The 26,686-nt window shown below is 37.9% G+C and overlaps 4 protein-coding genes across 4 annotated transcripts; 2 read left to right on the top strand and 2 right to left on the bottom strand.

Annotated features, from left to right (window-relative positions):
* Positions 1 to 4,828: 4,828 nt before the first annotated feature.
* Positions 4,829 to 7,864, top strand: LOC112201080 (eukaryotic translation initiation factor). Its single transcript, XM_024342093.2, has 5 exons — positions 4,829 to 5,112; positions 5,726 to 5,894; positions 6,249 to 6,374; positions 7,378 to 7,443; positions 7,525 to 7,864. The coding sequence occupies exons 1-5, from the start codon at positions 4,889 to 4,891 to the stop codon at positions 7,570 to 7,572; spliced, it is 633 nt and encodes a 210-aa protein (XP_024197861.1). The 5' UTR covers positions 4,829 to 4,888; the 3' UTR covers positions 7,573 to 7,864.
* Positions 7,865 to 8,704: 840 nt separating this feature from the next.
* On the bottom strand, positions 8,705 to 9,886 carry LOC112198002 (protein PROTON GRADIENT REGULATION 5, chloroplastic). The gene is made up of 2 exons (XM_024338985.2): positions 9,491 to 9,886; positions 8,705 to 9,052 (listed from the first exon to the last, which is right to left on the bottom strand). Exons 1-2 carry the CDS (start codon positions 9,767 to 9,769, stop codon positions 8,948 to 8,950), a joined length of 384 nt encoding a protein of 127 aa, XP_024194753.1. The 5' UTR covers positions 9,770 to 9,886; the 3' UTR covers positions 8,705 to 8,947.
* Positions 9,887 to 10,963: 1,077 nt separating this feature from the next.
* On the bottom strand, positions 10,964 to 13,164 carry LOC112198076 (pentatricopeptide repeat-containing protein At1g80550, mitochondrial). The gene has a single exon (XM_024339093.2). The coding sequence runs from the start codon at positions 13,143 to 13,145 to the stop codon at positions 11,796 to 11,798; it is 1,350 nt and encodes a 449-aa protein (XP_024194861.1). The 5' UTR covers positions 13,146 to 13,164; the 3' UTR covers positions 10,964 to 11,795.
* An 11,249-nt stretch (positions 13,165 to 24,413) lies between these two features.
* Positions 24,414 to 26,474, top strand: LOC112196027 (60S acidic ribosomal protein P0). The gene is made up of 5 exons (XM_024336293.2): positions 24,414 to 24,696; positions 24,788 to 24,856; positions 25,440 to 25,538; positions 25,625 to 26,017; positions 26,134 to 26,474. The coding sequence occupies exons 1-5, from the start codon at positions 24,442 to 24,444 to the stop codon at positions 26,275 to 26,277; spliced, it is 960 nt and encodes a 319-aa protein (XP_024192061.1). The 5' UTR covers positions 24,414 to 24,441; the 3' UTR covers positions 26,278 to 26,474.
* The last annotated feature ends 212 nt before the right edge of the window (positions 26,475 to 26,686 follow it).

The raw sequence follows: 26,686 nt of genomic DNA, 5'->3' as shown, positions 1-26,686 counted from the left end.
TACATGCTAATAGGAGCCCACATGCCTAAATATTTATGGGGTGATGCCATTCTTACCACCGTTTATCTCCTAAATCGTCTGCCCACACAAGCTCTTAAAGCACCAAATGAGGATGCACACATACGTCCAAAAACACCACTTGAAGCTCTTGGTCAGTTCTTTACCCTACCACCACTCCATACCATTCCACCAAAGATCTTTGGTTGTGTGGCTTATAGACACATTCCTCGTACTCAGAGAAAAAAGTTGGATGCTTGTGCTGAGAAGTGTGTTTTTGTGGGATATGGTTCTACCCATAAAGGATATAAGTGCTACAATCCCTCTACCAGGAAGTTGTATGTCACCATGGATGTAACATTCGATGCGCAACAACTTTTCTTTGCCCCAAAGACTTCTCTTCAGGGGGAGAGCACATCTAGAGAAGAACAATCTTCTTTAATATTGGAAGTACCAGAAATTGTTATTGAAGAAAGAATTGTTGTACAAGAATGAAATCAACTGGATCAAGAAGAACCAACAATAGGAAATGATGATCAACTAGAAGCACCAGCATCAGGAACTGATGATCATCCTCGGTCAGTCTTGCCAGATTCAACTAAAGACCCCCTACTCCTACCACATTAGTTCCTATTTCTCATGAGGATGCTTCTGAGGTAAGTCTCAATCCTAAACTTGAGTAAGATATTGTTATAAATGATGAGCATGTTCCTTGATCATAAGCCTAATGATATCATAGATAATTAGGCTAATCCTGAAACAAGACCCAATACCGAAACAAGTATGCCCCCTAAATATCAATTGTTAGATCGTATGATGAGAGGGAAGCTTAAAGCCCAATATGAGCCAAATCTTAAAGCCAAAACCAAATACCCCATAAGTAATTATGTGTTGACTCATAGGTTGTCCGAGTTATATGCATCATTTGTGTTTCAATTATCTACTGTTTTCATTCCAAATAAAGTGCAGGAAGCATTAGCAAATCCCAAATGGACTGAGGCAATGAAGGTTGAAATGGAAGCTTTAGAGAAGAATGATACATGGGAGCTAGTACCAAAACCTCAAGGAAAGAAAATCGTGGGGTGCAGGTGGATCTATACCTTGAAGTATGCTGCTGATGGGACACTGGATAGGTTCAAAGCAAGGTTAGTTGCTAAAGACTACACATAGACATATGATATTGATTATCAGGAAACATTTGCACCGATAGCCAAGATTAGTACTATCCATGTACTATTGTCTTTAGCCGCAGACTTAGATTGACGTCTAAAGCAGTTTGATGTGAAGAATGCATTCTTGCATGGAGATCTAAAAGAGGAAGTATACATGGATCTACCCCCAAGGTTGATTATACCTTCACAGGAAGGAATGGTGTGTAGATTGAAGAAATCTCTATACGGACTCAAGTAATCTCCTAGAGCATGGTTTAGAAGGTTCAGACAGTCCATGAAGGCATTTGGCTACAAGCAGAGTAACTCATATCATACTCTCTTCTTAAAGCATAGAAAGGAAAAGATAACTGCCCTGATTATCTATGTGGATGATATGATCGTGACAAGAAATGATCAGGTAGAAGTAAAGAAACTGGAAGCTTACTTATCATCTAAATTTGAGATGAAAGACCTCGGTGGACTAAAGTATTTCCTTGGTATTGAGGTGGCCAGATCAGAAGAAGACACTTTCTTATCTTGAAAGAAATATGTTTTAGACTTACTTACTGAAAAATGTATGCTGGCTTGCAAGCCTGCCAATACAGCGATGGAGCAAAATCATAAGTTAGCAGAATATCCTGATTAGGTGCCTACTAACTGAGAGAGGTATCAAAGACTAGTTGGTAAACTCATTTATCTCTCCCACACTCGTCCTAACATTGCATATGCGGTGAGTGTGGTGAACCAATTCATGCATGCTCCAAGTGAAGACCACATGAATGCGGTATATCATATTCTCAGCTATTTGAAGTCAGCTCTAGGCAATGGGATCATGTTTTGTAAAAATATTCATTTGGAGGTGGCTAGATATACTGATATAGATTGGGCTGATGTATAACTGATAGAATATCAACCTCAGGATACTTCACTTTTGTAGGAGGTAACCTTGTTACATGGAGGAGCAAGAAACAAAAAGTAGTTGCCAGATCTAGTGTAGAGGCAGAGTATAGAGGAATGGCCCAAGGTGTATGTGAAATGATATGGCTACGTAACTTACTGAAAGATTTAGGGTTCAAGCCCAAATAGGCTATGAACCTATTTTGTGACAACAAGGCAGCCATAGACATAGCACATAATCTGGTTCAACATGATCGAACAAAACATGTTGAAGTTGATAGACACTTCATCAAAGAAAAGATGGAGGCAAATATCATTAATATTCCTCATGTGAAGACTGGACATCAACTTGCAGATATTCTAACAAAAGTTGTTTCTAGTAAGGTATTCCACAACTCACTTGGCAAGTTGGGTATTCGAGATCTCTATGCACCAACTTAAAGGGGAGTGTTGACATGAGCTGTTATTAGTCTAGGTTCATTGTATCAATTTTCATTTATTTACATTCATTTTTTGTATCAATTAGAATAGTTGACTTATTTTGTACAATGTTCTAAAAATCGCTAGACGCTAGTCAGGCGGTGGGCAGGGGATAAGCGCCTAGGGGACTAGGCGAGTGACTAGGCGGTTTATATTTTATTTATTTATTTATTTTTATAACATATAACTATATAAATAAGAATGTATAAAGATTTAAAGACTAACAAATTTGTATTTCACAATTAAATATATAGTTAAAAAAGCCTCTGCTTCTTCCATACCCTTTCTCTTCATTAATCTCCATGACCATTCTTTACTACCTTCACAAATCACCACCTAAACTCACTTTTGTTCTTATCCTACCATCATAATTTTTAATAGTATTTCAATCAATATGCCATACCATACCCCTTCAACCACAAATGCCTAGAGTCTGCAGTGGTGACAGTCTGACAGAGAGCAAACAAAACTGCTCTTTCTCTCTCTTCTAATAAGCAAGGCTGCTCTTTCACGACCAACACCGACAACAAATTCGAAAAAAAGAAAAAACCACAAATGCCCACAATTATCTAGACCCATTTCTCATAATGAAGTGTTATGCAAATGCTAACATGGAGGATCAAGATCAAAAGAACAAAGTTGAAGAAAACCCAGATGCTATATTAGCTTTAACTAGTATAGCAGATGATATTCTAGAGCCCATCAAAGTTGAAGAAAACCCAGATGCTCGATGATGATGTTCCAGAGCCCATCAAAGTTGAAGAAAACCTAGATGCTCTTAGTGACAATTATCGAAGGGTGGGACTCTCTCAAGCGACGACGGAGGAAGATAAGTGACAATGGTCAGTACCTAGTGAAACTCACCGACAGCAGCTAACCAAAACCTGCCTAACCTAACCGCCCAAAACTCAACCCGTCCAACCCACCGATTTGCCATTAATCGAGGTGGAGACTCACCGCCCAGCGGTTGAGCAGCCAAGTTTTAGTACAGTGATTTTGTATAATTACTTACTCAACTTGTACATCTATGTATAACATAAAAGGCTCCTTGAGAGATGAATAAAATTATCACATAATTCCCAAATATCTTTTGGCAGTTTGACCTTGCATCTTGCATTCAACATTAAGTAACAAAGTCTCCAAAGCATCATAATTAATTTGTGTGTCTTGTGCTTGACCAGAACTAACAGTGTGTTCATACATTGATCCAACATTGTTCATAGTAGTTGCAACCAAATCAGTTTCAGAAACAACATGACTAGCAAGGGCAAGATTGTCATCTATATCATTGATTTTATCAAGAAAGTTGAAGATGGAGAGATCACCACAAGTAGCATGGAGAAGCTTGCTTCGAAGCTGAAGAATGCAATTTTGAGACCAAGAGGCATATCACTTTTCAAGATACCGGGTTGCATGAAAGGAAGTTGAACGAGCCGCAATGGCGAGGATAGAGGGAGTAAGAGAGCCATTGATCCAACTCAACAGCATCTAATCTTGTTGGATCGAGACAGTATAGTTGGGATTGATTGCATCAATCATTAAGGTTGTCATTAACAGTAAACAAGGAGAGCATTCGTTAGACCCATCAAATTGCGACTGTGCAAGCTGGGAACAGGTTGAGCTAGCCATAGGAATAGTTGGTCCCATCTAGTTTGATATTCAAGAAGTTGGTAATTAATGGAGCAGTGTTTAAAGTGGTGCTGGATGAGGAGATGGTATTGGAGACGGAAGAGGAGATGATACTAGAAGTGGTGCTTGAGGTGGCCATTACAACAGGAGAATGGGAGGGAGGAGAAATATATATATATATATATATATATATATATATATATGTTAATGTTGCTAGACTAGAGCTCTGATTACCATGAAAGATAATGATTTTGTAATTGTGTTGTGCACCTCAAATTTGAGATTGCATTGGTACTTATAGACATGTAGCCATGTGATTACACAAATTAAGTCTAAGTACATCAATGACAGTAATTATTACTACAAAGTCAAAAAACCTAGAATCAAGCTAATTAGTATAAAGATAAATAAAGATATTGATTCAGCCATCAAATCCTATGATTTATCTTAAAAATAAATAAATAATTCAGGATGATCATTGTGGCCCAATACTGCTGGGTGTTTCAAACCATACACTGGGATAGCCTTAACACTCTAGTTGAGTTCCCTGGCCCAAGCCGACCCATCGGGTCAAGCCAGGGCAAATCCAATGCCCGATGCCGACCCATCGGGTCAAGCCAGGGCAAATCCAATGCCCGATCCTTCAGCTATAAATACCTGATTCCAAAACAAAGGCCTTCTCTTTTCTTCTCCTCCTCTCATCGTTATTCCAAAACCCAGAGACACAAGAGTAAATGGCGACGGAAGTAGCAGCACCGGCACCGCCGTTATCCGACGTGGAGGACAACACCACCGCCGCGGCGGCGGCAGCAGAGACAAAGAGCAGCGGGCCCCAAAAGCTCGAGAGAAAGTGGACCTTCTGGTTCGACAACCAATCTAAGCCCAAGCAAAGTGGCGCTGCTTGGGGCTCCTCTCTCAAAAAAGCCTACACCTTTGACACCGTCCAGGAGTTTTGGTGGTACGCATAGCTTTCAATCTCTCATCTTTTCTATAAATCTTGCTCCTTTTCTCTATTAGGTTTTAGTGGATTAGGGATTTTGGTTTGTCTTTTTAGAATTGTTACTGTTCTTGGTGATGTGGGTCTGTGCTGATCTTTCTTGTTGTTAATTGGTGATATGCTCTTTACCTAATGTTTGGTTGCTGAAAAAGTTTTGTATAATATACTCAAAATTTTGGTGTTTTATTTTTTTTGTTGTTGTTTCCAAGTTGTTGAATTTATGCTTTAACTTTCAGTGTTGATACAGATATGTGTAAGTTTTTGATTTTCTGCATGTTTTTGGGTTCTTGGTTTTATAGCATTTTCTTAGTTTGTTTCCCTTCCTTGTTGTAGTTTGATTTTGGTACTTAAGAGTTAGTTAACAAAGAGAGAGGGGTGAGAGGGAGCGAAGAGAAAGAGACTGGTTCGAAATAAAGAATGCTCTAGAAAATACAAGAAGAGATGTGTTTGAATTTTTTGGAATTCATAGTTTGAATATGAGTTTCTGATGCTGGGAATACGAATCACAGTTATATGCAAGTGCATATGTTTTAAGTGCTGTACTTTAATCTGATTCCGATTCTTTAAATTGCAGTTTGTATGATCAGATATTCAAGCCGAGCAAGTTTCCAGCAAATGCTGAGTTCCACTTGTTCAGGGCTGGGGTTGAACCGAAATGGGAGGATCCTGAATGTGCTAATGGAGGGAAGTGGACTGTCACCAGCAGCAGGAAGGCCAACCTTGATACCATGTGGCTAGAAACTGTGAGATTTCACTTTCTTCCTCATTTTTCTTACTATTGATCTGTATATGTATGCATGTATATTTTGTATTAGGCACTGGCATGCTCTGTTACCGGACTGCATCAACATCATACGTTCAGAGTTGTTTTGCCTATGTAACTGTTTTGATTAACAATGCAACAGAACATGCCAAACTGTCTGGCAAGAGAAAATTTCTTTGTATATATAGTCATGGTCTCCTCAATTGTGAGAACCGTTATTTGAGCGTCAAGCTGTTTCTTGCTCACTGTTTGTGTTGGAATAAGCACTATGTATTGTTGTTATATCTGGGTTTTTTCTCTAGCAATGATATTGGACTGTTATTTTATTTTGTAGTTGATGGCACTGATTGGAGAGCAATTTGATGAGGGTGATGAGATCTGTGGGGTGGTAGCAAGTGTGCGCCAGAGGCAAGACAAACTTGCATTGTGGACTAGGAATGCTGCAAACGAGGCTGCCCAGGTAAAACAATTTACACTTCCATTTGGATTGCCTCAAACAATTTTTCCGTCTATTGTGCTGTCAAATGGTGACATTGTTACACCTTGGCACATTAAATATAGGTGTCGACCTTTTTTATTTGGTGTTAGACTTGCTTCTGGGTCCTCATGGTTGTTGTTTGGATATTTCATTAAAGGAAACATGGGTTCCCTTCCCTGAAGTAAAATAAAAAAGCTAAGAAAAAGAGGGAAATAAAAATGATAGATTAGAGTTGAGACAATTGACCTGTTACTCTGTTAGTACTGTCTAGATTTCTGAATAGTAAAGTGTACAGTTTTACCATGTAAAATAGTTTTCTTATCCACATGCCAACGGATGCTAATAATTGACCCGTCAGATGTATAATCAACCATTTCATTAGGTTCAGTTGATTATTGATGATTCAGAGCCTTTTCCATGCTTGGTGTCCTGCTTCCACTTCTAAATGACTATTTTCCCCTTAATAACAGATTTATGTTCTTGGGTTTAGTGGTTAATAGGAACCTTTGAGAAAAGGAGATGGAGCTTCTAATATCTTTGGGGAGATGGAGCTTCTAATATCTTTTGGTTTCCCTATATGTAGTTCTCCTCTCAGTGTTTCTAGAATTTGTTTCTTGTTAAATGCTTAATGGATTAGATGGTTATCATTCTGCTTGACTGCAGTTCTGCATTCCCTAGTTACATGTTTCTCAAAGGTGTTGTTTTTGGCATGAATGGTTGATCCCTTGCTTGTGTGCCACTTCCTCTGGTTAGTCTTGTAGACTAGTAGGTCTCAGAAACTGATTTTGTCTTTTAGGTTACAGTGTGACCTTATATTTTGCATGTTTTGTTGCAAATTTGAAATGTGGGCAGGTGAGTTATAGACTATTAGGTCCCAGAAACTGATTTTGCCTTTTGGGTTGCAGTCTGACTGTTACATTTTGCATTTTTTGTTGCAAATTCGAAATGCGGGCAAGTGACCGAGTCTTGTTACCTTGTCTTGTAGATGAGCATTGGGAGGAAGTGGAAGGAGATAATCGATGTTACTGAAAAGATCACTTACAGCTTCCATGTAAGTCTTAGTTGGTGTTTCTGACTGTTATCTGATGCAGAGTACTCTTAATTTTATTTCTCACTTCTTCTCATACTGCAGGATGATAGTAAAAGGGAAAGATCAGCGAAGCCTCGATACAATGTGTGATCATTTTCTCAGTTGTTTTGTGGAATGGTCAGCACTCCATTACCAAGCTTGTCAACACTGTCACAATTTTTCTGCCGTCCGCTCATCTATTGAGAAAAGCTAGAGGATACATCTTACAGCTCTCTTTTTGCTCGATGTAATATGATTTTGTTCTTCATGTTTTGACTAAGTTTGTTTGTAATGCATTTGTGATTTACGTCAATTGACAATCAAAATATTTTGCTATTTCAAAATATTAGAGATGGATGAATATTGTCATACTGTGTAGACGATGAGCCATTAAATATTCGCATTCACTGATGTCTCTGCTTTCTGATTGATTTGGTTTAGGGTTGCCACATGGTTTGGTAATTACTAAACCGATCAAATACTAACCGATGTTTTAGGTTTGGTATACCAATTTTTTGGTGACTGAGACCGATAAAACCGAAATAAAAAATTATCAAAAAAGTTGGTTATGGTTTACTGAATCTACCGATTATTTAAATATTAGCTTTAGTTATGGTTTTTAAGACACATATGTATGTTAAGAAATAAGCATAAAATTTTTTGTAACAGTATGAACATTATTATATATACTACATTAATAGTACAAGTATTTTAAGTAATTTGGTCAAAGATGGTTAAATAACTTAATTTTATTGAAAATTGCTAAAATTTGATGTCATGTTCAAAAAAAAGCTATAATAAGTAGACGAATACAAAATTTATGATTATAAAATTGAAAAACCTAGTATTGTTAATTCTAATTTATATTACAAAGAAGTAGTTGTTCTAAAGTTGGTAATACTGAAAACTGAAATATCGAATTTGGTAAATATGATTAAAAACTGAAAATTTTGATTGGTAATTGGTAACTCAATTTTAAAACCGAAAACTTTGGTTTTGAAGTTGGTAATACCTATAACCGATTCGAACCGACTGAGTGACAACCCTAGTTTGGATGCTGTCTAACTTTAGACTTTATATGTGCGGTAAATTAACGTAAAAGGGGCTGTTCATTTGATAATACCAGATGAACTGGACGAAAATAATAATTAGCATTCCTGTTCACAGATTAATTCAATATCATTCCTGTTTATATTACGGTAAAATATGCAGAACTTGGATTGGTTTAGCATCTCAAAATGTAAATATTAACATTCACAAGTGATCCTTGCTGAGTTTTTTTTTTGATGATTTGATAAATAAATGTTGCAACTAAACTGGAGAATGATGATGACAAGTGCATATATATGGAGTACATATCTTCAACGTCTACTTTCGGATCTTCAGGGAGTCCCAGAAGACGAGTATATGAATGTCGAAGTCCTCAAACTATTAACATCAAATTTCTAATGTTGACAATACAAAATGGAGGCTTGCATCTAACGTATCATGCAAGGAACCCTAGCTTTTCTCCATTCTTCTTTGCCAGCCGAATGAGCCCTTGCCTTTGCTTTGCATCAGCTCCTATGGATTTGCAGAACTCGGTGATTACCTGCAGAGAAATAGGTGTCTCAAAATTTAAAGAACTATGACACCAAAACTTTTTTTTGGTTTAAAAGGAGTACTAAAGTTTGAAGGATCCGTATCATTTTGGTCTGTGCTTGTGTTTTCTAGACCTTTAACATAACCGTGTATTACAAATATAAAATTATGTGAGCAAGAGAGTGACGAATTCATAAAACTTTTAGCCTTTTAGTGTCAACTCTTCAATTTCTAGTAAATCTAGTAAAGGACTAGGATTGAAACAAGCAAAACTAAGCACAACAGAGAAGCAATGTTTAACCTTCAAGAGGTTAAGGGTCAATCTAGTAAAGGACTAAGGTAATTTGCTCAGTATTTTCATAGTGACATATTAGTTTTAGCAACCATGAAATAGTTAAGCTAGTTTACATTAATCTTTGGCTCTTAGACAAAGGCAAGACTATATTACCTGGGAGTGCAAAGCAATTGCCTTTCCCCTAAGTTGATTGAAGCGCTTCTTCCCAATGATGTCTCTTGCAACAACCACAATAGGTGCAAACAAACCCTTACCTTCATTGATGTTCTTCATCATGGGTTGTGCTCTGCTTGGCTTTGCAACTCTCACTTGGGTTTTTACTGACTTGGCTAGCATGCTATAATCTTCACCCGCAATCGAACTTCCCCAACTTCCATGGAAGGAGGAGCTCAAGTTTCCTTGGAACCCAGTCGCAGAAATGGAAGTTGCCATTGAACAAACCAGAGAAGCTTTACTGGGAAAAACTCTAGGCTCTTCTATAGGCTTTGTAGGAATTTGTGATAGTTGTTCCCCAAAGGGTTTTATTTGAAGGGATGGGATATTTTGGTTGTAACATTGAGAGCCTCTGGTTTTAAATGGCTACCAGTGCGGGAGAAGGTTCATGGTTCATTAAGAGCCACACAGACTGGTGGCTTTGGATTTTAGTTTTGGTTTTCAACAAAGCGCATATTATTTGAAGAGTCCTATTACTGCTGGACGGTCCCAAATTGTTTGGAGCATCTGAAAATCAATTTCTAGTGGCTGTGTTCTTGGGTTAGGTCCACTTGTCACCTTCCTGGTAGCTACTGGAATCATGGATGGGATGATCCTGGCCGTTCATTGTAGAAACTTTTCTTGAACTATTCATTTAGAGAAAAAAAAAAAAAAAAAGACCAAACTTTCAATCTAATTGAATGGTGCATATTAAGCAAGGACTTCAAATGTTTCCTAAGTTCCTACCAACCCTTCATGTGAACTATCGAATTTTTCAACCTTGAATGTTTGAAGTGATTGGAAGATTCCTAGAGCGGCTTCAAATTTGCTTCTTCAGGACGCTGTTTGATGAACATCGCAAGTGTCGTTGTAGGAAATGTGTCGAAACAAACATGATTAAAATGCTCCGAAAGGATCTGCTATCAAGCTGTCAAACAAAGTTTCCAGGTTTGCCAGCTTGAGACCACAATACCAAATTCGTATCAACTTGGTTTGCCTAATGAAATGTAGTTGATGACATTGACTTGGCGAGCACATTTTGCCTATTCTTCCATCCACGTGTTAAGAGAGGTTAGCGTCGACTAACCATTTCAAAACATTAAAGACCACTTTGGCTTGTAGCTCTAGTTATTAAGAGTATTTACTTTCACATGCATCCAAAGTTGAGAGTTCAAACCACTAAGGCAGACGACTGGTCTGAACTCCGGACGTGAGAATGTAAAGCAATCTGGAGGTTGAGAATACTAGTATCTATCCAGCAAAAAAGAGGCATCAACCATTAAATTTATATCATAAGGCCTCCAAATTACATCTCAAATACAAAAGTCTTGTCTTGCTTGCATTTTAGGCTGCAAGAAACCATGGAGGGGAAGGTTTTGGGTAAGCAAAACTCTTCCCACCAACTCCTTTCAACTTGAGTACCAACTTCTCTAATTCTTTGTAAGCAAACCTACTTCTGTCAATAAATATAGCATGGTCTGGAATACAAATTAACAGTTTATATCGAACACAGCAGTCACAGGTACAATAAGTGACATATGAAGAGAGCAAATAAAAGTAAACAGAATCTACCCTAGGCTGCCAATTGTACAAAACCAACCATACTAATACATGAATTGAATGAGCAATCTTCAAGCCAACAGTCACATGCTTGAGTAAAAAAGTTTCACCCCCTAAATTTCATTGCACATAGGATTTGCTTGAAAAAAGTCCATATGGGGTATTGGACAGAAAGACTTGAAAAGAACAACAAAGCAATTTGCACAGTCTCCACCAGGTTCAGTCAGAGTTGAAGGCAAAATGAATGAGCTACTATCTCCTCAGAAAATAAATTCACATTATTTTCCATGCCATTAACAAAAACAAGGCCAACATAGGTATGCTTTCCATTAATTTTGCCTACCTCTGTATCTCAACCAGTTGAAGCATATTTTTGGACACTAATCATCAGCTTTGACGGAAACTATGCCCATGCTGCCATGCATCCATTGTAACAAGTCCAGCACAAAAGGTCATCAAAACTATTGGCAACTACCCCAAACTCTTTCATCATTGTAACCAAGTTTTCAGCTGCACAACCTCATAATATGTATGTGTCAGCCCTAGAATCCATATCCTTCAACATTGAGTGCATTATTTAGATAGTATCCCTTTGCTTTAATTTTCTATTCAACACAAAATGCTGGTAGAAATGTTTTTATATTCCAGATAGCTGTAGCATCTCAGAAGCACCCAGAGACATTGCAAGTACCCATCATCAGATCCATTACTCCACCAGTTTCGTGCCCAACTCCACCCTTGGCCTAGCTGGAAGGCCCTTTGCTATCATCTCTTCATTGTACTTCCTAGCCATGTCTAACATACCCTTTTCAACCAGAGCATCTATTAAAGCATTGTAAGCAGACTCATTAGGACTACACCCAAGTTTTTCCATCTTCTGCCACACAATAAACATCGGTCTAAGGAAGCCCCATCTCCCAAACTTCCTCATAATCATCACGTATGTGTCCATCCTCGGCTGAACCCCACTTTCAATCATACTATCAAACAGCCTAAGAATCTCATTCGGCTTCTCCAGATACTTAAAAAGGATTTGGTATGTAATAACATCCGGGCCACAACTGTTCTTAGACATTATTCGAAGCATTGAGAATGCCTCCCTGAATCTCATATTCTCGCACAAAAGCTTTATAATCGTATTATACGTTGCAGCATTAGGTTCACATCCCAATTCCTTCATCTCCCTCAAGATCCGAGTTGCAAAATCAACACCCTCAGAATCACCAACGGCACGAATAACCGTATTATACGCCACCACATCCAGCTTGATCCCTTTCCTCTTCACCTCCTTATACAACTTCACAGCCTTCCACGCCTTCCCACTCTTACACATTATATCCATATATATCGAATACGAATGCAAATCTTTACAAACACCTCTCCTATCCATCTCTTCCCAAAAATCCCTACACTTTCCCCACCACCCCATTTTCGACCACCCCCGAAGAATTATATTATGCAGCTTAGTACTCTTATCAAAACCCAACTCTTTGTTCTTCCAAGAGCAAAGCTCTTGGGCCTCAATCACATGCTTATGCTCACACAGAGCATCAATAAGATTGCAATAAGAAGTCTCATCCTTCAAACTAAACTCATCCAACTTATTATAAGTATCTATAGCTTCCTTTACAAGATGTGCAGACACATATCTCTTAAACATTATACGAAATGTAGTATGGTCAGGAACAGAACTTGGGTTCTGCTTCATTTTGTGAACCAAGTCCCAAGAAAGCTCAAACTCGAAGTACTTACCGAGAATGTCAAGCATTCGATTGTGGGTTTCGGTGGTGTGTTGGAAGTGGTACTGGGTCTCAACCCAGTTGAAAAAGTCGAGGGCTTTCTTCCAGTCATTGCAGTAAGAAGAAAGGGTTTCACGGACTGTGGTGTAGTCGTAGATTGGTGAATTTGATTGAGGATTTGGGTCTGTGGGATTGGGAATTGAAATGGGTTTGGTGGGAGAAGTGTGAGGAAGTGAGGAGAATAGGAGGCTTTGAGTGTGGGGGAGATGAAGAAGAAGAAAGGGTCTGAGGCGTTGAGAGGTTAGGGAAGAATGCATTGTAGTTTGTACTGTGGAGGAGAAATGAGAAACAAGAATCAAAGGGTTTGGGAATTATTGATTTCACTAATTCTACCGTCTCAAATCGGTTTTTTAACTTTTTTCCTTTTTACTAGTAACCGTTTTTGTTTTACTCTCAATTTGCTTTTTCCAATTATTTTCACTACACAACAGCTGATGGTTCTTGAATCCTCTCTTATATTTCTCAAGGGTGCGGCTATTGCCACTTTACCATTTTCTTTGTTCACCCTACAAATATTTGAATTATTGAAAAACTATATTACCCAAATGCAAAATAACTAATAAGTACACTAATTTTCTAAAATTTAAATCTTTACGGAAAATTAAATACATAACTAATTACATACAAAACTACTTAATTTCTCTTCTGATAACATTAATCTTCATCTTCTCCATCCAAATTTCAATTTATTACAATTTTCTTTTTTATCTTTTTGTACGTTGCGTCCTCATCGTTAATTCATTATTCAATTCACAAACTATTAGTGTTAACTTCATCAAAATCTTTATAATACCTTTATAAACACTGAAAGTAAAAAAATTTAAAACACGAAAAAAAAAATCAATATTTTTTTCATTGCTCATAGTAGCACTTCCTAATTTTTTTTAATATGGATTGAAATAAACAAACATTGAAACTGAATGGAAAAAATAAAAAAAATGGAAGTAAATCAAATTATGATTTTATTAGGAAACTTTAATATAATTTAGGACGTCTTTTTAATTGATATAATTTAAATGTGAAATTTTCGTTAAACAAATTTTTTTTTTTAATTTGATATGTCATATGATGGAGGATATTCCTGGAAAGAGAAGTGGGTTGTATAAGTAAATCTAATAATTGAAATTAAAATGTAGGGTGTAATGAGCAAGTAGGGTGAACAAAGAAAATTATAGGGTGACAATAGCCTCACCCATTTCTCAATTGTAAATATAGAAGTAGGAGATTAAACTAAAATAAATAGTCATGTGTCTTTCGAAATTAATTGATTCAGTCCCAGTTTTGTAAATGCTTCTTGGTAAGATGCAGATATTCTTATGAAGACGTTATTTCAATTCAGGGTGATAATCATAGTTTAGGTTTATAAGTTATTTTAATGTTTTGTTGTTTCGGGTAATGTGAGATTTTTTTTGGTCAAATAGAAATTTCATTAGATGAAGCACATATTACAAAAGTAATACAGAGAAAATAGGAGTCCTAGGCCCAAGGACCCAATAGACAAACCATACCTAAAACTAAAACCGAAGCCCAAAAGCCCAAAATACCAAAAGAAACCTAGACCTAACACCAAGCTCTTCACTTCAACACAGAGGCTGGCCGCCATGGTGATACTGCAACCAACTGAACTCGACAGAATCTTGACATCCAGAGGCCAAGTAAACTCTCCACCATCATTCTCCACACCTAAATTGCAAGCACAGGAAGAACAACAAGAACAAAACAAAGAACTTAGTAAAGGTAGTCATGGAGGTGGAGACCACCATGCATCACAACACCACTGGTCCGGCGATGTCCACAATCTTCGGTGGTTTGCCGGTACTACTGCAATCTTAATGTGTGAAGTTAAGTGAACAAGTCTCTGTCGAGACACCAAGGGTTGAATGTGAAGATGAGGTTGTGGAAAAAGAGAAAATTCGGATGAAGATGAGAGGGTGAGGTGTTTGAGATGGAGGAGAATGTGAGATTTGATAGGAGATCTGGAAATTTGATGAACAATTGGGCAAGAACAAGGAAAGATAGAAAGAGAAAGAGACATAAACAGATCTAAAACTGAGACCAAGCTCAGGAAACTCACCACAAAAGGGTGGAGACGCACCACAGAGGGTGGAGAAATTGGAGACTTACCAAACTAGAAAAAAAGGGCAGAGGAGAGACTGGAATGCGTTACCTTTTGACAGAGATCGACCTCCCCCCAACTCTTAGGCCTTCAATCTAGATCCCAAGGGATTAAGATTTGGGCAAAGAGAAGGGGGAGGGGTTTTTTTCCAGATCTACTTTCTCACTCTAAAGTTTAGAGAGAGAGGGTCTCGAGAGACTAAGGTGCTTGATCATTGGCAAGTGCAGGGTTGAGTATTTCCTCTTGCAAAGGAAAATCCGGGTAATGTGAGATTGGTTAGAGTTTAAGATTTATTTCGGTGATATAGGATTAAAAATTGTCGGTGCGGCTTTTGTCTGCTTTAATTTTTTATTAGAGTCGTTGCTGTCTTGTTAAAGTTAACCATTTAATGCAATTTGTTGATTTTTAAATAAAATAATTAAAATAAAAACCTATTGCATATTTATTTAGTTTTTAATATAATAAGTCTTGTTCATGTCTTCATAACTTTAGATTTTTTATTTTTTTTAAGGAGGAAAAGGAGATTACAACAGAAACCTCTAGAACAATCTGAACTAAACTTGTCAAAATTAAAAGCAAAAAGCGCAGAAAGAGGGAGCTTGTTGGACCAGGTGACTGGCGTACTAGAGGAGTGACCAAGACCAGCAATTTTATTGGCAATAAAATTAGCTTCTCGAGGGACAAACTTGAAGGAGATTTCTTCAAAATGGCTTACAAGGGAATCAATGTCTCTGATAAGGGTTCGGAGACGCCAAGGAACTGAGCACTTTATGTTGATGGCATCAATAATCAATCTGGAGTCACCCTCAACTTCAAGCTTTTTGGAATTTAGAGTAAGGGCATGGTACAAACCCTCCCGGACTGCACTACCTTCAGCCACTGGAACTGAAGAACAGCCGATGGATCTTGAGGCCGCAAAGATTGGAGAAGCATCATGGTCTCTTAAGACAAAACCAATAGCCGCCTGTTTGTTATTGAAGACAGAACCATCAAAATTGAGCTTGAGAAAACCCGGCTTGGGAGCAATCCAACGAATAGTGCCATAGTTAGTAGGATAGGCCTGAGCATGGGAGGGATTGTTGGTCCTGTAATTGTCTTCAGCAGTTGCATCAGAATGGACAACCATAGAATGAATGGTTGTCTTCATAAATCTAGTTACTTAGTCTTTCTTACATAGAGTTCTATTCAGTAAAAAAAGAAAAAGTAAGTGTTAAATTCTAATTGCAATTGTGGCTAAAGATAAAACTGTAAAAAAGAGCCTTGTCACGACAAAGTGAAATGAGTTACCCGAAGCCCCGAAGGGGCATTCGATCAAATTATCTTTTTTACACTATTCATTAAAAATTGATGAAGATCAAACAACTTTGTGGGTTTTTGTTTACATCTAGAATAATGCTAAGTGTATCATTTTTCTGGGTATGACGTTGCATCCAACTATTTGTGACAGTTGATGTGGTTGTGGCACAACCACATCATTTAATGAAATCTGTGATAGGTTGAGTTTTTTTTTACCACATCAGCTGCCACATAAGGTGGGATGCATGTGGTACCTAAATAAGTGGTTCATCTAGCATTGCTCTTACATCTATCTATTGTGAAGATATTTGCTTGATCATATTGAGATGATGGTGAATATAGCTAATAATTGAATGACTATATTGTGACATGTCTTTTAAATGAAATTAGGAATAAAGAATTAACTCTTGAGGAACTATTACATACTCTAGTGAGGAATTTATCACTACTACGAATTCTTCAGTAATTTTTCAGCCATGCAAATGGAATGAGATGTTGGAAGAAACTAACACTGCATAATGAATTATTATTTTTCATGTGCATAACATTAAGTCACTGATGTGTGATGTCACTGATCTCTTTGGTCGATCATTCTTTCTGTCACCCTTGGTTCTCTATCATTCATTTCTCAACTCACTTTTATATTGACTAAAGATTAGGAATTTGGAATTATGGGTTCCCCTTGAGTGCCTTGATGTATCAATACATTAAAATTTATAATGGCATACGAGCCGTCCATTTTACATCCTTAAATTCAACGGACGCGTATCTGTAGGTGCAGATGTGCATCCACCGCACGTGATTGTGGGGTACTGGATATAGCAGGTTTCAACGCTATTTCAAAATTTTAAAATAAAACACTGTTCCTTCTTCTGTCTCACTACATTCTCTCACTGAAAGACTCTCCTCGTCGGAATTGCATTTATTCATTAGGTAAAGCCATTATTGGCTTGTAAACTTTTGCTAATATGTATTGCTTTTGGACGCAAAGCCATATATTGAATACAAATACAACATTCTTTGGAATTTCTTTGAATGTGAGCAAAAAGTCACCGTATAAATGTAAATTAGATAACGAAAGAAGATCAAAGTAATTTGACTCATGGCTTTGGCATGGGCCAGTTCTGATTCCTTCACTTCTCGATGTGACTACAAGAATGAAGACTCAATCATAGATATAGAGTTTGTGGGTGTGCTCTTTTACGAATGCTTTTATGGCATACACTAGTGTACTCATTCTCTTCGGATGACTCATTTAAACCATCAGCATTCATCTTTCAGAGTTTGAAAGAGGGAGATAATAATAGGAGTGTGGAAGAAAGAGAGGATAGTACTTACCGATGAGATTGCAAGGAGTGCAGAGATATGGAATCCGAAATAGTAATTAGAGAATATGACAGCACCATGTTCCCGAAATCTGCAGAGTGAAAAAGATAGACAGTACTTAAAGAATTTAACAAACTCATCTCACTCCCAACCTCATTCTCACCACATTCCAATTCATACCTAACATAAACCCAACTCAACTAAATTTCTCTACTAACAAATGCACCATCCACATTGTCGAAACCTCTCGAAATCTCTTACAAAACCCATTCAAATTTCCCAAACACTTATCACCCACTCCCATATTCAAGAAGGCAGACACAAAATTCAAAAGAACCCAGAAACACTTGCAAAATGATAACAACCAAATTTGATCTCAAACCATCACAATTTGAAAACGTACTGCCGTAACATAAACCCAACTCAATTTAATTTCTCTACTAACAAATGCATGATCCACATTCTCGAAGACCCCTCGAAATCTCTCATAAAACCCATTCAAATTTCCCAAACACTCATTCTCCACTCCCACATTCAAGAATCTAGACACAAAATTCAGAAGAACTCAGACACACTGATGAAAACATAACAACCAAATTAGACCTCAAAGCCTCACAATTCAAAAATGTACTGCCCATGTTAGTAGCCAGATGGCAAATTATCGTTGGGTCCCAAGCATAATGCATAATCTCTTTGATAATTTGCATCCAGAGAATCTATGAGCTCTCTATTATCAAGTGGAAGACTTAAATCCTACACCTTAAATCGTTTGAATAAGTTACAGTATGTTTTGTTTTCCCAATCAAACATCTTTAAGAGAAGAGATGGGACAAATTTTAGCATCATAGTTCATTTATTGGTATTGCTTTCTAAAAGAGCTTTGATTTTCATGGATGCCCTTTATTCATTTTAAGCTGCAGCATACTTTACGAAGGGATAAAGCTAGGGTAATGTGGCTTAAGGATGATGATCGCGATACCTCCTTTCTACATAACATGGTAAGGATTAGAAGATTGAATAAATCAATCACTACCTTGACTGCTGGCCAAGTGCTTTTGAATGATCATGCTTCTATTTCAGATTATATTGTGCAACATTACAAGAGTATGTTCTCTAAAGATCATGGAGTTTGTGATTCAAGGCTTGTTGAGAGTACTGTTCCAAGTTTAGTTACTGCTGAAGACAATTTGATGCTTACATGTTACATCTATACCTAGTGATAAAGAGGATTTAAATGCAATTCACTCAATGGATAATGACAGTTTGCCTGGCCCTAATGGGTTTCGGATAGTTTTCTTCAAGGTTTGTTGGGAACTTGGAATATTGTTTCAAGGGATCTTATCCGTGTAGTAAGAAGCTTCTTTAAATTGAGTCTTATTCCACTCCACTTCAACTCTAATTTGATCATTCTGATTCCAAAAAGTAGGAGGCACAAGGTATTTCAGACTATAGGCCAATTTCTTTGGCTAATTTTTCTTTTAAGATCATTACTAAGATCTTGGCTGATAGACTTGGTCAGGTTGCCCAAAAATCATCTCTAATAATCATAGTGCTTTTATTAAAGGCAGATCAATTGTTGACCCTTCACCCTCACTTTTGAGTGTATGAACATGCTGGATCACAAAAGTAGGCCAGGTAACATATATTGCTTTAAAATTAGGTATATTGCCAAAGCTTTTGATACAATTGATTGGTTTTTTCTTCTGAAGTTGCTTAATGCTTTTGGTTTTGAGGACACTTTTATTAAATGGATGAGCTACATCCTTGAGTTAGCCCATCATTATGTTCTTGTCAGTGGTCAGAGGTGACCCTCTTTCACCAATTCTGTTTTGCTTGGCTTAAGAGATATTGAGCAAAGGTATTTATATGCTTGTGAATGAAGGAAAAATTGATTGTATTGCTGCACCGGGCTGTTGTTCTCCTCCTTTATGTGTTTTGTTTGTAGATGATGTCATGGTATTTATGCAAGCTACCCCTAGTGGTTTACAAGCCCTCAATAAGTTTCTAGAAGAGTATGTGACATGTTCATGTCAGGTGGTTAATAAAAATAAATCACTCTTGTTTTTGGGTATGCATGCAACTCCAAGGTTGTATTCAATTCAAGCTCATTTGGGGGTCAAGGCTGTTACGCTGCCCTTCACGTACCTTGGAGTCCCTATATTCTAGGGTTGCCCTAAAAATGAATTTCTTTGCCCTATTTCTAACAGGGTAAGGTGCAAGTTAAGTGCTTGGAAGGGAAAGCTTCTTTCACAAGTGCTAGACTCTAGTTGATTGATTATGTTATTCATAGCCTGTTAATCTACAGTTTTCAGATTTAATTATTCTTGGCCCGGGTCTCTTTTGAAACAAGTGCATAGATGGATACAATTTTTTTTTTTTTTTTTGGAGTAGTGATCCTCTAAAAAAGGGGGCTGCTTTAGTGGTTTGGGATCCGGTTTGTTTGCCTAAGGATAGGGGAGGTTTGAACTTGAAGAATATTATGATTTTGAATCAAGCTTTGCTTCTTAAGAAGGGTTGGGAGGTAGTCTCAAATTCTTCTCCCTCTATTGTTTTTCTTCATGGCATGTTTCTTGATGCAGGGTTGCAGTCATGTACTCACTACAAGAAATCTTTTATTTGGCCTGGGTTAAAGAAAGTTTGGAGTGTGTTGCTTTCTAAGCTACAGAGCTACAGTGGGTAATTGGTGATGGCAAAGCAATCAGGTTATGGAAGGATAACTGGATGGGGGAAATTTTGGGAGAAGCTTTCAACATTCATCCTCATACCTTGGAGCACCTACATAATAAGATCAGTGAGTTTATTGTTTGTGGTAAGTGGGACTTCCCAAACATCTTTGGTCAAGTCTTCTTTGGTATTGCTAAATCACTTTATGCGCAAACCCTACTAATTGTACTGGTGAGTGATCATGTTGTCTGGAGTGAAGCTTCAAGTGAATTGACTTCGAAATCTACTTACAGTTCCTTAGTGTAACTCCCTCCTTTGCCTAAATGGGAAGGCCTTATTTGGCATTCTTCCATACAGCCATGCAAATGTTTTTGTTCGTGGAAGGTTTTGCATAAGCGGGCTTTGACAGATGAGATGTTTCAACACAGAGGAGTTTCTTTATACTCATAATGTCCTCTCTATGAGGTTGGGAGAGAAACTTGGCTTCATTTCTTTTGGGAGTGTCAAGTCGCTTATGATATTTGGCATTGGTGTTTGCATATGTTCAAGGTTTTGCCTAGTCACCTGTGATTACTCTTCATGACTTTTTCTCTAATGCTTTTCTATCATCTTTTGCTGCATGTTTGAAGCTTCTATGACGAATTGCTGCTTGTAATCTCATGTGGTGCATATGGGTTGAAAGAAATAGAAGGTTATATGAGAGGCGTGGATGAGTCTAAAAGTGGCTATCGTGATATTACCCTCCACTTGGCCACTTAGTTGGAGTTGGGGACTTAACAATATTTTTTCCCATAAAAACTTTCAATCTTTAGCCATTTGTAGATCGGTCAGAGATAAAACGCTTTTCCCCTACCAAATTTGATGTTCACAATTATTTAGTGGAGTTGTTGGGCGAATTTTTTTTTTGGTGATTTATAAAAATTAGTATTTGTCATGAAAGCAAAGCTAGACTCTCATATGTTTGTTGTTATTTCACGCGGGGATTGATTACCCCTGATCAATCCTTTGTCACCAAATTCACATTATATATATGAACAAAAAGAGGAAGGGAATTTCTCCAGACTTGAGCCAAGGATTTGTGTCTTGTATTTGCAATAACTTCCACCAAGAAATTTGCTTCCTTTTTGATGTACTTGGATGTAATAGAATGTAGGTACTTTGCTAAGGAGTTGGTGTCTTGGACAATGAATTTGATCCTCAAGGGGGAATAATGTAATCCATTATACTATCCAGCAACACTTTTGAGTCACCTCAACCTCTAGATCCTTGAATTCATGAATCACAGTAGTGCAAACCAGCTCTTAGGGCTAGAGCTTCCTAGTGAGAACATTAGAACTTCTCAAGTTTTTAGAGGCAGTTAAAAGGGCTCTCTATTTGCATTTTTTGAAATAAAGTCACCGGCACTTTGACAGTTAATTTTAACCGATTTATCAAAAGTCAGTTTAACATATCCATTTTTAGGGGGTTGCCATTTTATCACTTTTGCAATAAATTTCTTCCTATTATAAGAAGGAATATAATTTCTAAAGTTAGAAAACAAACGTAGCAGCTGAGAACATAAATCAAGCCAATCCTTGACCCTCAATTTTCCTAAATTTTCGTCTCATGTTTTCACGACTAGTCTCACTCTACTATCAAATATCACCCTCAATTCTTTTTTTTTTTGGTCTAATGAGACACATATATATCCTTTACTCTAACCAAGTTCAATTTGTATAAACCTTTAAATAACTCGGATGCTTCTTATTCATCTTTGATAATTTTTTTTTCTTTTTGAATAAGTAATAATTTCATTCATATATAGCACACACAGGCCAGAATGGCACGATATATAGTTCTCATCAAGGGAGATAGATGCCATTACACTTGAAACAATTTTGCTCCTTTATTCAGAAGCCTAGAAGAACAAAAACATAATTCTTAAAACTAAAATAATAGCAGACAAAATTTCTGATGTCAATGCACTCAATTGCGGTATACCAAAAGACTTTGCACCTAGATGTAAAGAATCAATAATCGTTCTGTAGGCAAGATACCGAAACCTTAAATTTTCTCCTTGCCCTTTGGGTTAGGGCTAGGAGGGCTACCTGAAAATAGGACCTTCAGGACATCTTCAGCTGGGATTCTTGATGTCTTTGGTGGATTTTTGTTTCACGCTCCCAAAGGATGCCCTTTTTTCTTCTTTGGAGTGATGCCACACGACTACAAAGATGATTTCTTGGAGACAAGAAGTCCTCCCGTAGCTTCCCTTAATCCTAAGGCTGTTGCTGTGAACCTAATTGGTTATTTTTTTTAATTTTTTTTTTCCAGCTTCTTTAGAGGGATATCATCATCCATAGACGCAAGCAGCCCCGCACTATCAACTTTCATTTTTTTTGGACACTCGCTTGGAGAAGTCGGTCTGCCTCTCTTATCTACTCGAGTTACTTCATTTGTAGGTGCCATTTCTTGGTTTTCTGGTTCTTCTTTAGTTACTTGCATCACAGTTTCACTCTCCCCACAAGATGCATTAGTGATCCCCTTCTCTAATTGCTCTGGTTCAAGTGCTATCACTTCATCTTGTTGCTAGCTAGCAACATTCACGACATCGAGTACTGGAGTTGCCTTCATGCCTTCAGAGTTTGTTATCGTCCCACCAGTGTCCGGTTCAATATTAGTGTCAATTTGTGCCAAGACATGTGAACCTCCCTCATTCTCCACTGTTTTCACAGCTTCTTTCCTACGAATCACTGGTTTGCGCGGCTTTGTTGTCTCTTTCAGTCCAAAGAGAGAACGAGGGATTGAAGGGGAGGTCTGATCTCCCTGAAAACTAAAACTTCCTGCTGCAGAACCCCCATTGATCATAGTTTGGAAAGAATTTGGGAGTCCCAATCTATTTTCTTTCTACAAAGCATCATGTTGCAAGGTTGAACGTGGTGTAGTTTTGCACTTACCATCCTCATGGAAAATTAGATTACATTCCTTGCATAAACCCACAAAGTTCTCAAAAAAGAAATACATTTCTTCAACAATACCTGGTGCCAACTTGAGAGTCTTTTCCAGAAGAAAGGGTTTATTTAGGGCATGAGCAACTCAGACACGAATGGCCCCTTTGTTGTTGAACAACTTTGCATCCATATCTAAATAACTCCCTGCAGCCATGGCAACAACTTTGATGGTTTCTGGCTCCTCCAAAGCAGGAGGGATGTTACTGATGCGTACCCAGAAGAAAAGTGACGCCATATCCATGGTGTGAAGTAAAGCCAAACCATTGTAAGCCTGAACAATCATAGGGTGCACGGTTGAAATACCATGGCCCTCCCTATAGTACACGGTTCTGATCTCGCTTGAGGTCAAAGGCAAACACAAAATTCTTCTGAGGCCTCTCCTGAACCCTAAATTTTCCATCCAAAACCCACACACGTCGGAATTGACGCGTAAGATCTTGCAGTCCAAAAGGTTTTGGAGTCAGAGGTCGAGCTAGTAGGAAGGATTGTGAAGGTCCTTGGTTTGTTACAGCAGATGAGCGCAAGATGTCAAGCACATCATCACCGGCAGCGCCATGGAAGTAGTGACTTTTTCAATGCCAGACATGGTGATGTTCAATGAAAAGTAGGCAGATCAGCACAATGAGCAATGATTTAGGATTAGGGTTTTTGTTCGTTCGCGTCAGAGCGGCTGCGCGATAGATAATTCTAATTACTAAGTAACAAAACATTCATATTTGATAATTAGAATATTTCAATAAGTTGATATATCATAGATAACTAGAGCATAAGTATGCAAAGAAAGAAGAGTGAGAAATCTTTTTTTTTTAATTATAGTCTGAAATTTAAAACTATACTTGCAAATAGAAAAAATATATTTTACCATAATATTTTTAAATTATTTATAACTATGTCAAAAAGCATTCCGACACTTTGAGAAACACACTATCTTTTTTTAAATAATAGTATATATAATATTTTTTAATTATTAAATACATATGCATATAGCTAGCCCTTAGGTTAAAGGGCATTATTGGAAGTTTCAAATAAGCCCTCAAAAGGGCATTATAGTAATTTTTTTATAATACTCTTCTTAGGGTTTATTTGATAGTATAAATTCAACCACATAGCTATCATTCTTATATTTTTCACTCACCCCTCACAGTCTCTTTATTGTCATCAAAAATGGGAAAACTCTCCAAGGCCGAGAAGAAGATCAACTACGATGCCAAGCTCTGCCGGCTCCTCGACGACTACGCCCAGGTTCTCATCGTCGCCGCCGATAACGTCGGCTCCAATCAGCTCCAGAACATCCGCCAGGGCTTACGCGGCCACTCCATCGTTCTCATGGGGAAGAACACCATGATGAAGAGGTCCATCAAGATTCATGCTGAAAAGACCGGAAACAATGCTGTTCTCAACCTCGTCCCCCTCCTCGTGGTAACTTTCTCGCCCTCCCTCTTAACTTTTACCGCACAGGTTTTTACTTTTTACTGCTATTCATCATTTGCGTGATTTGTTGTTCTCCTAGGGTAATGTAGGTTTGATCTTCACCAAGGGTGATTTGAAGGAAGTGAAAGAAGAGGTTGCCAAGTACAAGGTGAGATTTTACTCGATCGCTTTTTTATTTTATTTTTATTTTTTATTGTTCATATAATTTGTTTGATATATATGTTGATTGTGTTACGCTGATGATATGGTAGTGTTGGAATATTTGGTTCAGAGAAATTTGGAAATGAATGTGATAAGGTTCTTAGTGTTAGTGATTTCCTAGTAGATAATAAGAAACTGATGCTTTCTGGTTGTGTATATATTGAGTTTCTGGATGATTATTCACTCCTTGATTACTTGCTTTATTTATGATTTGCGTTTAGCTGATGGAATTAAGGTGATAGTTTTATTATCGGTGGTTCTTTGTTTGATTGATTGAAGATCACAATGCCACTTTGTTTGCGGCAGTGTGATACTCTGAAGCTATCCGAGGCTATAGATGTTTATGAAAGATGCTGTGTTTGTTTAGGACAGTGCACTTCTGTGTTTTATAGTAACAGATTACTCTTGCTCTTCAAAATGCCTTGATATATGCTGTTTTGTTTGGGGAGGTGTAATACATTGTTCTTTGCTTATATGTTTTAGTGTTTTACCGCAACTATCTGATCTTATAGTTCATTCTGATTGTATAGGTTGGGGCCCCTGCTCGTGTGGGTTTGGTTGCTCCAGTTGATGTTGTTGTTCCTCCTGGCAACACTGGACTCGACCCATCCCAGACCTCTTTCTTCCAGGTTTGTTGCATTCGTTCAGGATCACTGACTTCTTTTATTATTTGTTGAGGACTTGGGAGTTCTGACCTGCCCATTACCCATTTCAGGTGCTTAACATTCCAACTAAGATTAACAAGGGAACTGTGGAAATCATTACCCCTGTTGAACTTATTAAGAAGGGTGACAAGGTTGGGTCTTCTGAGTCTGCTCTGCTTGCCAAGCTCGGGATCAGGCCATTCTCTTATGGTCTTGTTGTCCAGATGGTGTATGAAAATGGTTCTGTTTTCAGCCCAGAGGTGCTTGATCTTACTGAGGATGATCTCGCGTTGGCGTTTGCTTCTAATGTCTCCAATGTCGCAGCATTGGCATTGGCTATTTCCTACCCAACAATTGCAGCTGCTCCACATATGTTCCTCAATGCCTACAAGAATGTGTTGGCAGTTGCTGTGGCTACTGAGTATTCCTTCCCTCAAGCAGATAAGGTCAAGGAGTATCTGAAGGTAATACATCATATACCTGTATTCTTTTCTACTCCCTCTATCCATAGCTTTTGTGTTGCTTTTCAAATACGTTCTCCTTCCTCTTGCATGTTACTAATTGTGTCATGTAAATGCAGGATCCTACCAAGTTTGCTGCTTTGGCTGCCCCTGCCCCTGCAGCTGCTGCTGCTGCCCCTGCTGCGGCTGCTAAGGTGGAAGCGAAGAAGGAAGAGCCTTCTGAGGAGTCAGATGAGGACATGGGTCTTGGTTTATTCGATTAAATAGTTATGATTACGTAGTTATAGCCTCGTAGGTCAACAAGACTTTAGAATAAAGTTTATATTTTGTTCCTTGAAATTTTTGGGTTCCTGATACAGATCTATGGTAGCCTTAAGCCCTCCTAGCACTTTAATTATGTGTATCCACAAAAATGATTGGCAGGGTGACTGGTCTTTTATCTTGTTCATTGTTTTTTCATTTGCAGGTCGACTATTTATGATTCCTTTAAAGATCCATTACATAACAGCCACAGCGGCATCCTCTACTTAAAAATTGATAGTAGGGATAATATTGACCTTTACACTTGGAAGTCACAACCAATGTGCGAGAGCCTTGCTGTGACATGTAATCCGCCTCATTTGAAGTTTAAGACTCCCCACAGCTTTGTTTTCGATGGTCTTGTTCTTTGCT

This window comes from Rosa chinensis, chromosome 4 (assembly GCF_002994745.2).
Source record: "Rosa chinensis cultivar Old Blush chromosome 4, RchiOBHm-V2, whole genome shotgun sequence".
Taxonomy (NCBI): Eukaryota; Viridiplantae; Streptophyta; class Magnoliopsida; order Rosales; family Rosaceae; genus Rosa; species Rosa chinensis.
This window is presented reverse-complemented; position numbering and strand designations above follow the sequence as displayed.